Source organism: Bombus fervidus, chromosome 18 (assembly GCF_041682495.2).
Source record: "Bombus fervidus isolate BK054 chromosome 18, iyBomFerv1, whole genome shotgun sequence".
Classification (NCBI taxonomy): domain Eukaryota; kingdom Metazoa; phylum Arthropoda; class Insecta; order Hymenoptera; family Apidae; genus Bombus; species Bombus fervidus.
Window position 1 is genome coordinate 5855642 of NC_091534.1, and position 15461 is coordinate 5871102.

At 30.1% G+C, this 15461-nt stretch overlaps 1 protein-coding gene and 1 long non-coding RNA gene across 8 annotated transcripts in view; one reads left to right on the forward strand and one right to left on the reverse strand.

Moving 5' to 3' along the window:
- Positions 1–15005, forward strand: part of Milt (trafficking kinesin-binding protein milt) — a 104727-nt gene extending 89722 nt beyond the window's left edge. For all 7 annotated transcript variants that reach the window (XM_072020918.1, XM_072020919.1, XM_072020914.1 and 4 more), the window contains 9 exons: positions 4754–4830; positions 7644–8019; positions 8142–8377; positions 8562–8752; positions 8847–9071; positions 9197–9534; positions 9812–10156; positions 10341–10540; positions 11664–15005. In XM_072020918.1, the coding sequence (XP_071877019.1) occupies positions 4754–4830; positions 7644–8019; positions 8142–8377; positions 8562–8752; positions 8847–9071; positions 9197–9534; positions 9812–10156; positions 10341–10540; positions 11664–12143 (2468 nt within the window). In that variant the 3' untranslated portion in view covers positions 12144–15005. The remainder of the gene's footprint in view (positions 1–4753; positions 4831–7643; positions 8020–8141; positions 8378–8561; positions 8753–8846; positions 9072–9196; positions 9535–9811; positions 10157–10340; positions 10541–11663) is intronic.
- LOC139996567 (uncharacterized) lies at positions 5369–7016 on the reverse strand. The gene is made up of 3 exons (XR_011802289.1): positions 6919–7016; positions 6602–6831; positions 5369–6529 (listed from the first exon to the last, which is right to left on the reverse strand). It is a non-coding gene; the product is annotated as an uncharacterized lncRNA (long non-coding RNA).
- Positions 15006–15461: the final 456 nt, after the last annotated feature.

Consider the following 15461-nt stretch of genomic DNA (forward strand, 5'->3'; position numbering starts at 1 on the left):
ATATAACGACAAATTGTAATTTAGGCTCCCTTTTCTGCATAATTACGCGATCTCAAAATATAGTCAGGGGTGTCTCTATGTAGGTCCATCGCCATTTTGATGTGCCTGCTTTTTGCATTCTTTCAATCTCTTTCCATATTTTCGTCAGCCCTTATTTTCTCACACATCAAAATCACTACACCTTTTTATTTATCATTTTATTCTACATCTTTTGCAACGTTAACTTTGAGTAATACGTGACATGTTAAACTATAAGAAGTGAAAAGTATATGTTTCTTGCTGTACAAGCGAATTTCTTGAAACTACTGTAAAACTGGGGAAATTTTAAATCGCAATGCGACACAAATAAAGTGCACACATAGGAGCGTACGAAAAAATGTTAAACCCAAAATTCGTTAGATTTGACATTCCCCCTTTTTCTCATTGACCCTTCAGTTGTAAATTATATTTTGTCAATAAATACGAAGAGTATGTAACAATTATATATAATAATAAATAACCACTGTGAAATTTATTTACACCTTCCCTGGAAATCGTTTAATCTACCGTTGATACTATTTTTTTGTTGTCGTCTGTTGTACTGTTTCTTGTATCGTATAATACGTCGTCATATACATTGTAATATTATACGAGTATACCTGTACTTACAACAAGCAATATGCAGAGTAGAGTAATACAATATTCTCTTACACATGTTACATCTCGTTAACTGTATCATTTTATCACTACATATTGATGACGTAAGAGTTTAGCGATCGTAAACTGTTTATTACCAACTACATAAAAAATATGATGCGTCACTTTTTAAAAACAACAGTTTACCTATTTGATACTTTCTGTGTAATGAATATTGTAGAATAAAGAAAATTCGCGATGAAATTTTCGGATAGAAAAACGTAGAGAATGAAATGGTGTTAAAATGAGACACCCTATATATCGGTTCTTATGTTGGTGATTATATTTTGTAGTTTGAAAAAGAATTTCATTGATGGCCTTAATTATCTGTTCACTGTATAGCTTAAACTTTGAAATAGTAAATTATTTCAAACGTGATACGAATGTTTCCGACTAATTAATGCAACTGAATGAAATTTGCTATTCGAAAGTAAAATAAGAGTAGAATGAAAAGCATGATTCCTCAGTTAACTGATTCATAAAAAAAGTCAAGTGCTATTCGGTAATTTTTTATTCATTCGCTTTCTCCTTGCGTTCATAAAAAGATCTATAAAACCAATTACGAACACATTCTTCGTAGATGTCTAAAAAGAAAAATATATATATTTTTTTAATGACAAATTGGCTCCGAAATCAATATTTCCATTATTTTATAATTACTCATGTATTATTAAATTGTGTCATATATTCTTGCGAATATATTCGCGTTGAAAATGACAACATGAGTTCGCGCTCGCCATCCATATGCAGAAGCGCTAGTTACAATAAATAGTAACTAGAAGATAGTTCTAGATACAATCGATAGATTTAATCGATAGGTTTAAGATGTTCTTTTGTTTTATCCCTAGTCCATGTAAGAAAGTGCAATAAAGGTTTTTCGATTCAGGACGATGTGATAGATTTATCCAAAGAATAAAATAATAACTATTATGATCCTACCTCTAAATACAGAAATAAGAACAATTCGCTGCTATGTAACTACGTTAAATTTTATAATATCGTGTTTATATTCTCATTTCTCAAGCGATGAAAGTAACTTGCTACAGAGAAGACAATGCATCATTGAAACTCCTTTCCTCGCGATATCGTGCTATCGTTATTATTGTGAACCCATTTCTTTAGAAGTTTTCTTAAATCGATCCAATCCATTTGTTTTCGATAAGATCATACTCTCTTATCAAACAATACCAGGTGCTAAGTTGCGAATAGGAATAGCGCTCATGATCAGATATCATAAATGTTATAAGACAAATTTGAAAAGTTGTGGTATAAAAGTTAATATCTTTAATGAAATAATTGTGATTACGAATAATCGTTATAAACAGAAAAATTTTGTCTTGATTGTAGGTAATCATTATCAGTGACAGAAATGTAATTGTGGATACGAGTATATCAATATAAATGACCGAAAATGTCCTTGTTACATTCAATTACATACAAATTTCTGACTACATTCAACTACTGTCAATTATTATCAGCACTACTGATATTAATTAGTACATATTCATTGATAACATAAGTAAATGACTTATGGAACTTATACATATGTTATTAAGTTGAAAAGCGATATGAAAAAATATGAAACAAAAAATAGATATTTATTATAGATATTATTATATACACTTGTATGTAACAGATATTTATATCAATATTAGATATTTATAATAATGATAATAACATATATTGTAGTACAATACTGTATTAATATACTAATCGTCATTAATATTAATTTTATTATTAATATTAATTAATATTATAACAATAGACAATAGTCAAATATGAGCAGAAAAATGTTTGTCGTCGACATAGCCAAAAATATTTTTTATGGTTATATATGGTTGCTGTTATGGTTACTGATAGAAAAAAATTTTTTCACTTCACTTTTTGAGAAATTTCTTTGACATTTATTGATAACTGCCTTCCATTTAAATAAACATTAATTTTTATTATATACTTTACCGATGTCGGGTGTACTATAAGCGACAATAAAAAATTGCGAAAATACTTTGTCTCTATATCGAAACCAAGGTCACCTTGGGTAACATAAATAGGATCATATGTCTTTTTCATGAGATTGTAGTGGACTTAAATTCAAACGATAAACTCAAAAGGTATGTTACATGATATTTTTGTTAACTCAATCCTGTGAAGTTTAATTATTAATTTTTCTCATATCTTTTCAACTTTTAGGGGTAAAAAAAAAAAAAAAAGAAATATAGAAGAAGAGAAAATATTAAATTTATTCTAATTCAAGCTACAGTGATACACCGGCTGAAAGTGCACACCAAATTTTAAACCAATTGGTCGAATGGATTTTGAGATCTCACGGATACTATGTTAAAAAAGAAATTATGTCTTTTAAGAAAATGCAGAAAGAGATTTTAGGAATCATTTTTTGTGGTACAATTAATCTTATTGTTCGTGACATAGCGTTTTAAATAGCGGTGTTATTTATGTCTGGTATGTGAAATATTGATCAAAGAAATTTTTTTAGAAAATTCATACTTTAATGAATCATTTATTGATGATAGGATTTAGGTCAAAAAATAAATTATAAACGAACGAAGATGCTAGCAATATACGTGCTCTACAGAGATACAGAAGTTGCTGTGGTAAAACAGATTCTTCTTGACTCTTAGAATAATTGATTCTAACATTTTTTGACTGAAGCCATTTCCAAAAATAGCACGTCTGAACGCCAGCATTCCGATCGTTCGATATTCGGTTTATCCTTGTAAGCTCGTTGAATAGCTTGACGCCAAACATCTTTTTTTCATTTTCTTATGAAGAATGAATACTCTTTTTCTTTCTTCTGTTTCTTTTTTTGCACTGATTCATATCTTGAATCTACTGTATTTTGTTTTCTACGTGTATAAATATATGTAAAGTACTTTTGCTGAAACAAAAAAAAAAAAAAAAAAAAAAAAGGAAAGTTGTACTAAATAGGTTCATTATAGTGAAAACAACGAAAAAGAACTTCAGGCTAGCGAAAATAGAAGATTTACTATTTGCTTAAAACCTAAGAGATTCAATGAAAAATGTTATTTATTATGTAGGAGCTGTGCAAATTGTAAATATTGATGATATTGTCTAATTTATTATTATTGTCTAATAGAAAATATATGTTGAATTCAAAAATTTTATTAAATCAAGGAAAGAAAAGTAAATTGTCATTTGGGTAATTAAAAGCGTTCATGATTTTTTAAAATGAAAGTGGCAGAGCAAAGGAAGTGAGTTGGAAATGGGAGGAGAAGAAAGAATTCGAGGTAGTAAAGAAGTTCACATACCAGCGAAATAAAATTTCATAGAAACTGGCAATTAAAAGCCTATAATTAAGTCTATAGTTTTATTAAAAAGTGAAGAAAGAATAGAGTTGTGGAAACTATTGACCGTAAAATGTTTTCTACAAATTCTACGCTTTCTTTAATTACATTTTATGTGTTATTGAAAATAATGGAGATATTCGGGTAATTAAAGAATTATTACGAATAACATAATGCATTTTTCATTCATTTGCAATGTGGAATACGTATAAAACATTTGTATATTCACCAATAACAAAAATAATAAATTTAATCAAAGAAATTCTAACTCGTGTAACAGGCTTTTATTGATTCACAAATAGGGAGAATTTAATGTACACAAAATATTAATGTTTGTTCACACAGTGTATAAAATTAGACAATGAATATCATTGCAAATGTTTATAGAAACACTAACTCATATAACAGGTTCTTACTGACTCATAAACAGGAAGTATTTGGTATACACAAAATTTAAATTTCTGTTTATACCGTGTATAACTTAAACAACGAATGTATTATTACAAATGCATTTAGCTTTTCTAGAATATTATATATATATATTAATTTCTTATTATTGCCTTTTGATTTATTACTCGCATTGCTTGTACAATTATTCTATTTCATTGTTTAGTTATTGCTTCTTTATTATATAATATGCTGGTTGTACTATTATACCACATTAGATTCTACTATTTTTTCTAATCAATTTTTACTCTTTCTTAAATGCTATTTCTTTTATAAATTATTACAGAGACGATTATTTCTCATTTCAGTTTTATGTAGCAACCGGGTGAGCCAAATGACCAAGACCTATAATGACATAGAAGCAGTTACAAGGCTTCTGGAGGAGGTAAATATGATTGCTAATATAAAGAATATATATAGGGGTGTGCAGGATCCAGGGATTACCAATTCATATTTGTAATAGGAAATGTTCATACTTCAGGAAATGGATCTACATATTAAAATAAGTAAAAAACGTTATGTGAACATATGTCCTGCGTACTTTAATTTCCAAGATATGGAATGACTAAACAAAATGTTTAAAGACTCTAACAGTTGTAACCAAAGTGACTAAAAATTGCAGCATAAGAATTAGTATATAATAAATGAACAGAATGTTTTTGATTACCGATAACTATTGTGTGTGAGAGAAATTCTTTTTTTTTTTTGGTTACTGATGATCAATATCGGTAAGAGAATCTCCTTTTGTTTGCCCATAGTCATTATATATAAAAGAACTTTTTGTTGGTTGTTGCTAATCATTTTCCGTGACAGAATCTTTTTCTGTCATCGATAATGGTCATTGGTAGGCAATAAACATTCCGTTATGGATAATGGTAGAAATAAAAGAAATTCTGCCACGGATAACGGTTATCGATAAACGAAAGAAATAAATAGTCTCACCTATAATGATTTTAATTTGCTTGATTGATCACCTATAATGTTTATCAGTAACCACAAATATTTTGATCATTTATAACAGTTATTCATAACCAGAATGTTTTAACAAATCCCTTTTTCGTTATTGTCTTTTTTGATAAAAATTGAAAAAATGACTGTATTCGTAAAGATGACGATATTCCATAAATGCGTCTCATTATGAGTTACATTCTGCCTACAATGATGGTTAGTAGTAGTTTGGTAGTTTTCCAGGGTTAGAAACTAAAAATGAAGGAAAAATACATTAAAACCTGTTTTATAAGCATTATTCTTCTTTTTCATAAATTTGATTTAATTATGTAGAAAAATAGCCTTTCTCTTCTTCTGGGAAACATTCTTTTCAAGTCGAGTCATTTTCGTCTCAAGTGTGCTGTTGCTGCGCAATAATAGGATTATAAATCCAATGGGTGTGTCTTCTGCAGCTATGGCCAAGATGGCGAAAAATTTATAGAAAATATATTCTACAAATCAATATGTTCTCGAGACCTACGTACTTTATTACTTCATCACTTGTGAACCGTTAACTGATTACACGGACGTCACGCACGTCGACCCAAGTCAATCGCTAACTGAGGATGACCAGTAGACAGCGTTCATTTTTACCAACATTCCTGTAACCAATTATCGTCCTTTTCCGCCATCTCTCTAAGTTCGAGTAACTTGCAAATTCTCCAATCCACGTATTTCTCCCAACAGCATTGCCTGTTCATCGAATTTTCGCGAATCTTGAAAAGAACCTTCCTGAGATTCGTCACTCTCTACAAAGTCTACAGTATAGTTTGGTTCATCATCTTTTATCCTAACTGTTATACTTAGTATCTGTCACTCTAGCAAGTATCAAATCTATTCATTGGGAATCTAACAAATATCAAGTTTGTCATCAAATAAATCTGTTGTTTATTATAAAAGCAAAATAGATAACATGTTCGTCGAAGTCAACTTCGTTAGGTGTCTTGTGAGTAAATTCAAAATTCATATCGTAACCAACTTGCAAGCTGTTCAGTCAGAGTGCATCATGTGTGAAGCAATATCAATTGATATGAATCAAATAAAATTTCAGGTAGTCAGTATTCTATTCTCGCTAGTTCGTTACAGTTTTCTAGATGCTGAAAGGTAAAAGTGCAATAAACTATGTCAGGGCATGAGAAATCCATATCTTGAAAACTAAAAGTACTTACATAAGACGTATGTTCGTACGACTTTTTTTTTTAGTTATTTTAATGTGTAGATTCATTCCCTGAAGTATGGACATACACTTATGAATCACCTTGTACAGTTGCTGCAAAAGGTACTGACACATTCATCTGACACATACACACTGATACATATCGTTTTGTTTGTGTCATCTTGGTCTTCACTCAATTTGAAATACCTACTCAGTATTTCCTATCAGCGTGTAGAACTTTACCTAAAACGTAAACACGTGGAAATATTTCAATATAACTGGAAAAATGAAAAAATGCTAGGTAGGATATTAGAAGAATAGAGATATAACTTGTTTCAGCTAAGTCTTGACATGATTCCGCACACCTCTAACGATGTATAATTTATTCTTACTCGCAAAAATTTCTCTGTAGAAAATAGAACAAGATAAAATTAGAATAAAGCTTATTAAGCTACAATGTAAGTTATAAGATATGTACGAGATGCGATGAAAAGACACCCGAACTGGTTATGTTAAAGGCAAACTTTTTTAGATATTTATGCCAATGATTCTCCCATTGATGATTTTCTAATCTTTCGGAATGATGTTCAGATATTTCGTTGTATTCGCCTTTTTCGTCTCAATGTCGTCGAATCTTCGTCCTTTTGGTAACATTCTCTATTATGGAAAGAGCCAGAAACTGCAGGAAGTTATGTCAGATGAATAAGATAACTGTTTAACTATAAAATTATGTTTCGCTAAAAAAAAAAACGTTGCTAAAGGAACACTCGTCACGGAGTAAGCCATATACGATGTTTAAATATATTGAACGAATATAATAACGCGTCTGAAGAGTATTTCGAAAGATTCGTTTAGAAAATCGATGACAGAAACGTTGGCATAAGTGTATAACCTCAAAAAGGGAATATTTTGAAAGGGATTAATTGCTTGTACCGATATTTAATAAAAACTGCTTTTAACACAATCAATCCGGGTGTGTGTTAATCACACCTTGTAAATTATTGAATTATTATTTGTCGTGTTCGTTAAATGTTAAGTGAATAATTAATTTGTAGAAAGAAAAGGACTTGGAACTAACCGCACGTATCGGTAAAGAACTTCTATCGCACAATCAAAAACTCGAAGCCACAGTTACCAGTTTAGAGACCGATTTAAAGGAAGCCAATGAAAATATTACCCAACTCACGCACGAACTCGCAAAAAAGACAGAATTAATCCAAATATTAACAAATGATGTCGAAGAATCAAGTTCCGAAGCCGGTTCGCCCACCGGACTTCGCAGTATCAACCTTGACATGATGCAGAAAAAGATCAGCTGCCTTGAGGATGAAAATAAGCAATTAAAAGCTGAATTCGCGAAATTAATGCACGATGCCGACAATTCGGAGGAACAAGAAGCAAAACTTGTCAAAGATATTGCCGCCCAACTCGGTTAGTCGATGAATTTTTGTTAAAATTTTTAAATAAAAGCTTGTAGATTCCATAAGAATGTTTAAAGTTCGTATTAATTGAAGTTTAAAATTCTATTAGTAAATAGATTATTTTGTATGTAGCAACTGCAAATATGGAGGTAGATGGAATATCGGATGAGCTTGATAAACAGAAGGAAGAAAATCGATTGCAACACGAACAAATTGTCAGTTTGACAGGAAAATTAGCTAAAACAGAACTGAAATTGGCGCAGTTGATGGCTGAGCATGATGAAATGAGCGCTACTTTGCACATTACCAAGGATAATCAAAACACTCTAGCGAACGAGTTGGCTGAATTTAAAGAACGATATACTGAGGTATATTCTCAGACAGTTCTATATTACCATGCTATTGTTCACTGACTATCTTCTTTTTTATATTAGGAGAATAAGGTTAAAGAATAGTTTTAAATTAAATAGAATTAGTTTAAATGATACTCTTAAATTATTTTCATGTATTTTAAGCAATAATACATTTTTTCAAAACATTTTATGCTATAAGGTGATAAATTTACTGACGGAAACTCAAGAACAATTACGAAAACAAAGACATAGAAATATGCCAACTGTTAGGGGAGGCTCTTTGTTCCCTTCGATGGGTGCTGTTCCACAAGCAGATTCCATTGCTTCAGAATTGGAATCATCGCTTTATTCTGAATTCAGTTTGGATTCTGGCATCATTTCAGATAGAATGTATGTGTTTTGTTTTATTTCACATTCACATTTTTCATTTTGCTATCATTCATTCAAGAAAAGTATTAATTTATATTTTTGATATTGGACACAGACCAACATATAAGAAAGTTTTTGAAACAGTGAGGAGCGCATCAAGAAATACATCTTATCCAGCTGATGCAAATCAATTCCCGCGAATAGGTTCAATGACAGTATCAACTCTATCAAGCAGTTCTACTGGACCACGAATGAGTTGTGGTCAGCCTCGACCTGTGGCATCAATTCCTGCTGTGGATTCCACTGGACAAAGTGATTCAGAAGAGTTTGAAGATTACCCGTAAGTTTATATTTATTAGCCTTTTTAACAATATATAAAATAAGAAGTTTTAAATTTTGCTAATAGTCATTTTCTTGAATACTAATTTATAAAACAAATCAGTAAATATGCTCTAAAAATTTTAGAGGTCCACAAAAAATAGGAGTGCCAGGTGCTCCTGGTGCAGCAGATTTGGAAGTAGCACTTCGTAGATTAACACCTGCAGAAGTTCTTACAAGGCGTGCTTGTCTGAGCACTGGAACAGGATATAGTTATGACTATGATGCTGGAGTGCATTCACCTTCCACTTCCGTACCTCATGGTTGTAGAACTCCAGACAGTATTATGTCTACAGGAAGTAGTGGAAATTTAAGTGGCTATGGTGTAAATACTTGGAGAGTTCCTGAGAAGTTACAAATAGTGAAACCTATTGAAGGCTCTCAAACTTTACATCATTGGACTCGATTAGCTACACCTACACTAGGTAATGCTGTATGAAATTATTCTCTGTTAAAATTATTTAAAAAAGTATATTTTATTAATATATTTTAATAACAGTATATGTATAATATATTGTAATAGATATAGATAATATACATACAATAGCTTTGCCTCTTGCAAGAATACAATGAGAAATATTATATTTACCAGTATTTTATCTACCACGTTATTGTATATAATTAAATTACACTTATTGAGAAATGAAACTATCAGAATGTGAATATAAAAATATTTAATTAAATCACTGTTTTATTTCTTAGGTGGTCTTTTAGAAGAACGACCAGGAGTAAAAACAAGAGGAGGTCGAGGCCTGGAGGATTTAGGCCTAGTTACTTTCACTTTAAGCGATCTTGAAGAAGATGAAGAATACTCTAACCCTGGAAAAATTTTTCAAGATACAGGTTCCATATATACATTCACCAATAGTACTGTTCTTCATCCTGATGATCACAGAAATCCTCCAAGTATTGTGGATAGTACTGTGGAAACAGCACCTAGTAGTGCTTTAAATTCTGGTATGAGTACTCCAAGCACGTTAAGCAGAAAAAATTCAACTTCAACATTTTCAACAACCTTTGGACTTGCAAAAATGTTAAATGAAAGAGGTATTTTTTGTTTCGAAATTGAAAATATATTTTGTATTACTTTTATAAATTAGATGAAATATTTTCAATTTCACAACAAAAAATTTTCTCCTAGAATCTAATTTAGTTATTAGGAAAATAACTAAATTATATTCTCGTTAATAAAAAATTTTAGTAAATTAATTTAATCAACATGTTCAAATAGGTATAAAAGCTGCATCACCTACTTCATTAACGCCGAGTGGAGAGAGGAATTATACGCCCACTGCAACACCTTGCAATAGTCCTGATGCTAGTCCTCCAGATAGTCGCTCTAGTACACCAACTCCAGAAGGTAGACTTTCTTTAGGGATATTATCCAGTGGTGCTGATTTGTTAAAGAGAACATTTGGTGGAGAAACTCAGGTATGTATAAACATTTATAAGCAAAAACATTTAAAGTTTTAATGTGACAAAATTACAATTATATTCAATATGATTTGATAATGAAGTTCGGATATGTTGTATTGGCAGCTCGCATTACACACAACATATATTTCTATAAAATACATCTAATTGACATTTTCTAATTTTGATAAGAATTGTAAAACATTCAATATTCAATATGTGTCTTTTAAATGATACGCATGTTTAAAGAGTGAAAATTTCCCTTAAACATGAGCGATCTATTTATTAAAATTTGATAAAATAATGAAGCAAGAAGAAAATACTGAGTAATTTTAATAAGTAGTAACGTTTCTTGAATAAAAATTTCATCAAATCATGCGTAACACCATTATAACCTAATAAATCTCATCTTTATCCATGTTGCATGTAAACATTAATAAGTAATTCCGATTAGTTGAAGAATTCTGATCTTAATCATGACATCATTTCACATATTCATGTGAATATTGAAAAGCATGGAGTGTCAATAGAATTTTCTCGATATTTAATTAAATAAATTTTCCTCCACATATTGATGAACAATTGTCATAAAAATGAGGAATTATTAGTTCAATTATATTATTAGAAATAATATTACTGTTTTGTTGTTAAGAATAGAAAGCATATTCTGTTTATCAATATATAAATGATAGTTCTCTTATTTATAATTCAAATTCAGATCTTTAATTGATCGTTAACAATCACTTGCTAATTAAATATTAGGCACTTAAATACAAAAGTGTAACAAATTATTATAGTGGATTGTTTCCTGAAAATAAAAGGAATTTACATTAAAAAAGACATTATTAATTTATTTTAAATTTGATGAATGATTAAATATTAAAAGAAGAAATTAGAAACGTTTAAGAGAATCGTTTCTATAACATATAAGATGAATTAATTTAACACTCAAAAATTACTTATTTCTTAATCAGATAGTTTTAGAAGTATTTAACCTTAAAAAAATAAGATATTAGAGTGGGATATTGTTACTATTTCTTTATACCAAACACATTTTATTCTCTGTAATTATTGTTTTATCTTTATCATATATTATTTTATGAATTTAATTTATTCTAATATTTCTTGTATTTTCCAACAGGCAAAGAGGAAACGACACGAATTATCCAGATCAGATAAAAAAGCTCTTTCCAGTATCCGTTTAGTTGAGAAACTTGAAAGAATTGGCATTGACACAATAATGGCTTCAACATATGGTTCATCTTTCTCTCCATTAGTGTTACAAGGTTCTTTATACAGCAGGCATGCTTCTGCAAGCCCTATGGCTCAGTTAACTTTCCTGAGAAACTCCATGAGTGGAAATCAAGAGAAACTTTCACCTTCTTCCACTGCTAGTGATTCCTCGACGACAAAACGAAACAGAATTGACAAAAAACAAGACGAGTCTACATCAAACAGGGAATCTAGACAAAAAAGAACTTGTGCTAGGGCCATGAGGTCTGATCTCGGACAGGTTACATCTGCTGCAGTCCCTGTTACGGCTGCAAAAGAATCTCCTGCGCAATCCGCTTTGGGAAGTATTAGCTCGCTGCTGTTTGGACGAAAGGGTGGATTACTTTGAAACCATTGTTTATTGAGCATTGACTAAATTATAAAGGAAAAGCCAGATAAGTTTTTAACAGAACGTAATGTACGATTGTCGGAGCGGTGATAAAATGAACAATTTACTTCATTTCATTTATATCGCAGTTGTTTTATCAAATAATGTCGATAAAAATCTCTATTTTATTCACAGACATTTCACGATGTAGCTAAAGAGAATACAAAATTTAATTTTTAATGTATCAAAAAAAAAAAAAAAAAAAAAAGAGAGAGAGAGAAAGGAACGAAGTTAATTATCATACACAAGCTTATGTAGCATTAATTATGTATTCTAATATTAATCCTTTGCACTCGAGGACTTTTTTTAATCGGGTGAAGTAGCAATTCGAGATGATTTAGCGCATATGTTACACGTATCTTATGCTAGTGTAAAATGATTTTATACACTAATTGACGTACAAAAACATTATATTCTAATAATTTATATATATTTATATCTTTGAAAATATGATTTTGTAATATTAATTTCTGTATTTCTTTGTATCGTAATTTATGAAGTATTCACCAAGGTGCATTCTTGAATAAAATTGATCTCATTTCTCAATAGCTCAAAATCAAGTTCATCTTCATTTGAGCTAATTTCACTTCTGAAAACCATTTTTTAGGATTTCTAAACTATAATATTTTTGCCATGATCGTCGAATCCGAATTAACGTCGGGGACGTTGATAGAATCATAGTTTCGGAGTGATTTGGGATTAAATATTTTATCTCCATTTTAAAGTGTAATACTTTACACTTTCTAACAAAGAAAATAAAGAGCTAAGGAACCTATTTATGAACTAATACTGCGATCTCATTAATTGGATATGTCGAAATCTAGTAGAAACAGGGACTGTGGTCTCTCACTCGTCACTCGAGTTGCCACACGAAACTCCGTGGCGACCGAAAATCGCCTCTCGAGCGCAAAGGGTTAAAATTAGAAGTAAATTGAATATGCTTTTATTTTATAGTACTATTTTATAAAGAACAGAATAATATGTGCGTTTACATTATAAAGATACATATTTAGTATCAAGCTTGAGAATCTGATGTTACATTAGTTAATGTTATTCTTCTTTTGTACCCAGTGTAATGTTATTGTTGGACACTAATTGACAATATCTTTATTTACAATTTCTGTGAAATATTGTGAAGTATCACATTGCTGGCCAGTACTATTTAAATTAACTTAACATTCCTACATTAGCTATTTTTTTCGCTTTTCTTTTTAAGTTTCACTTTTGATACTAAATCCTTCTTTTGCGTGAATATTGAGAAATATTTGAAATATTATTTGTTTAGACTATAAATTTATAACTCAATATTTTTAAATATTTGCATGGAAAGGTATTACATGAAAAACGATGTACCGTATTCCTAAAATTACAGTATTATATTCGATTATATAAATATTTAATTTAAAGCTTTTAAATGACCATTTTATCAACGCTCCGACATATTGTAATTACGAAAATAATTGAGAACCTCCATATTTTAATTTTACACAGCAGCTATTTTACGTTGATTAGGTTAGTTTTTAAATGATTTGTTGTACATAATTAATTCATATGTGAAAAAGAAAAATGTTACTTAATCGAAGAACAAACCAAAAACTTGTAAATGATTATTTTTGGTATCCATTGTTATGTGAATATCAATGTAGAGGCGCGTGCGAAAAAAAGTAATTTGAAATTATTAATTTACACATATATGAAAACCAAATGGGTATTAGGGAGATGTATTATGTGAATTAATTTACATTGTATAGAAAATAATAGCATATTGTAGTTAATACTTAAAGTGACTTAGAACGTTGCAATCATGTAATACGAAATGTTACATTACTCAATGCAATTTTCATCAGTAATGACATTTCTTGTTACCATTGAAATAGTCGAAACATATTTTTTATGTGAAATTTTTTTTAATATTGTGCATTATTTTGTTTTTTAGTTATAGTAATATTCTTCATTTTAAAGATTATTTGAATCAAAATTGATTCGTTTCAGCCGCGTCACTTTGATATATTTATTTATCTTTTATGCCAAAGTATCCAAAAAAAGAGAAAAAACGAGACAGTTACCAAAAAAATGCAAGGTCAATAATGCACGTAAAAGGATATAAATGACTTCATATATGATAACATGATAAAACAAAATTAATTTATAACATAAAGATTCAGATTGCGACAAGTAAATATGATCATACTAATTACTATTAAAAAAAAAAGAGTAAAAGTCGCAGTGAATTTTCTAAGCGGAGCACAATTTTTAAGAGCAGAATTTTTCAGGTGCTTTAAATAGTATCAATTTCGTTTAATTAGCTTAAGAAATTTTGTCGTTAATTGATCAATTATATTTAAGATTAATTAGTTAATTGTGTCACTACTGTCGGTCTTTAACAAAAAGACCTTACAATTAGTACCGATGATTAATTAATTAGTCATTCCGTATTCGTCGATTGATTGATGGGTTGTCATTATGAAATAACCACGAAAAATTTTTGTATTCCTTCATTAATTCTTTATTCAATAATAATTACTTGTACATAATTAATAATGAATTGACTATTGCCTAATTTACAGGTTATGTTCATTATATTGATTGAAAGCAGTACAAAGAAAGAATGATTATCTTGAATTTGTATTTCTTTCCCTTTGTAAAAATGCGGAGATGAATTGTCCAATAATTAATCGATCGATAATTGATCAATTATTTTTGTAAATAATAATCTGCATTGTTCTTTCGTTTTGTCTCTCTTTTTTTAATCTATTATGGTTAAAAAAATTGATTGCAATGTATTGCGTGAGTTTGATGGTGAGATGCAATTTTACTAGTAAATGGACCTCTATCTTGTATCATAGGAAGGATTATTTAGCAGGCGCAGTCTTGTACATAGAGGAATACAGATTAATAAATTAAATTGAAAAAAAGTCTTACACTGTTTTGATATTAGCATCACACTGTCCCACGAATTCCGGCCTATTATCTTTCTACTTTTTACAGGTATCTGCCATACACGCGCAACTTACTCGAAACGTGTGCAACTCGTAGCAAGAAACTTGTGAATTCGCGTTACCGACGGTCACGACTTAGTTAATTTACCGACACTTCCCTCCTTAATTGCTCACCTATATACGTTACGGTATCTATCTATCTACGCAAGATGCACCGGAAAATTTAACCTTTCTAAAATCTACCAGACTCGCCTCGCAACAGCGTTGCGATATTTTGGAACATTTGTCGAATTTACACATTCCTGGACGGTCAAGTCGAGGACGGAACAGGTGACTAACC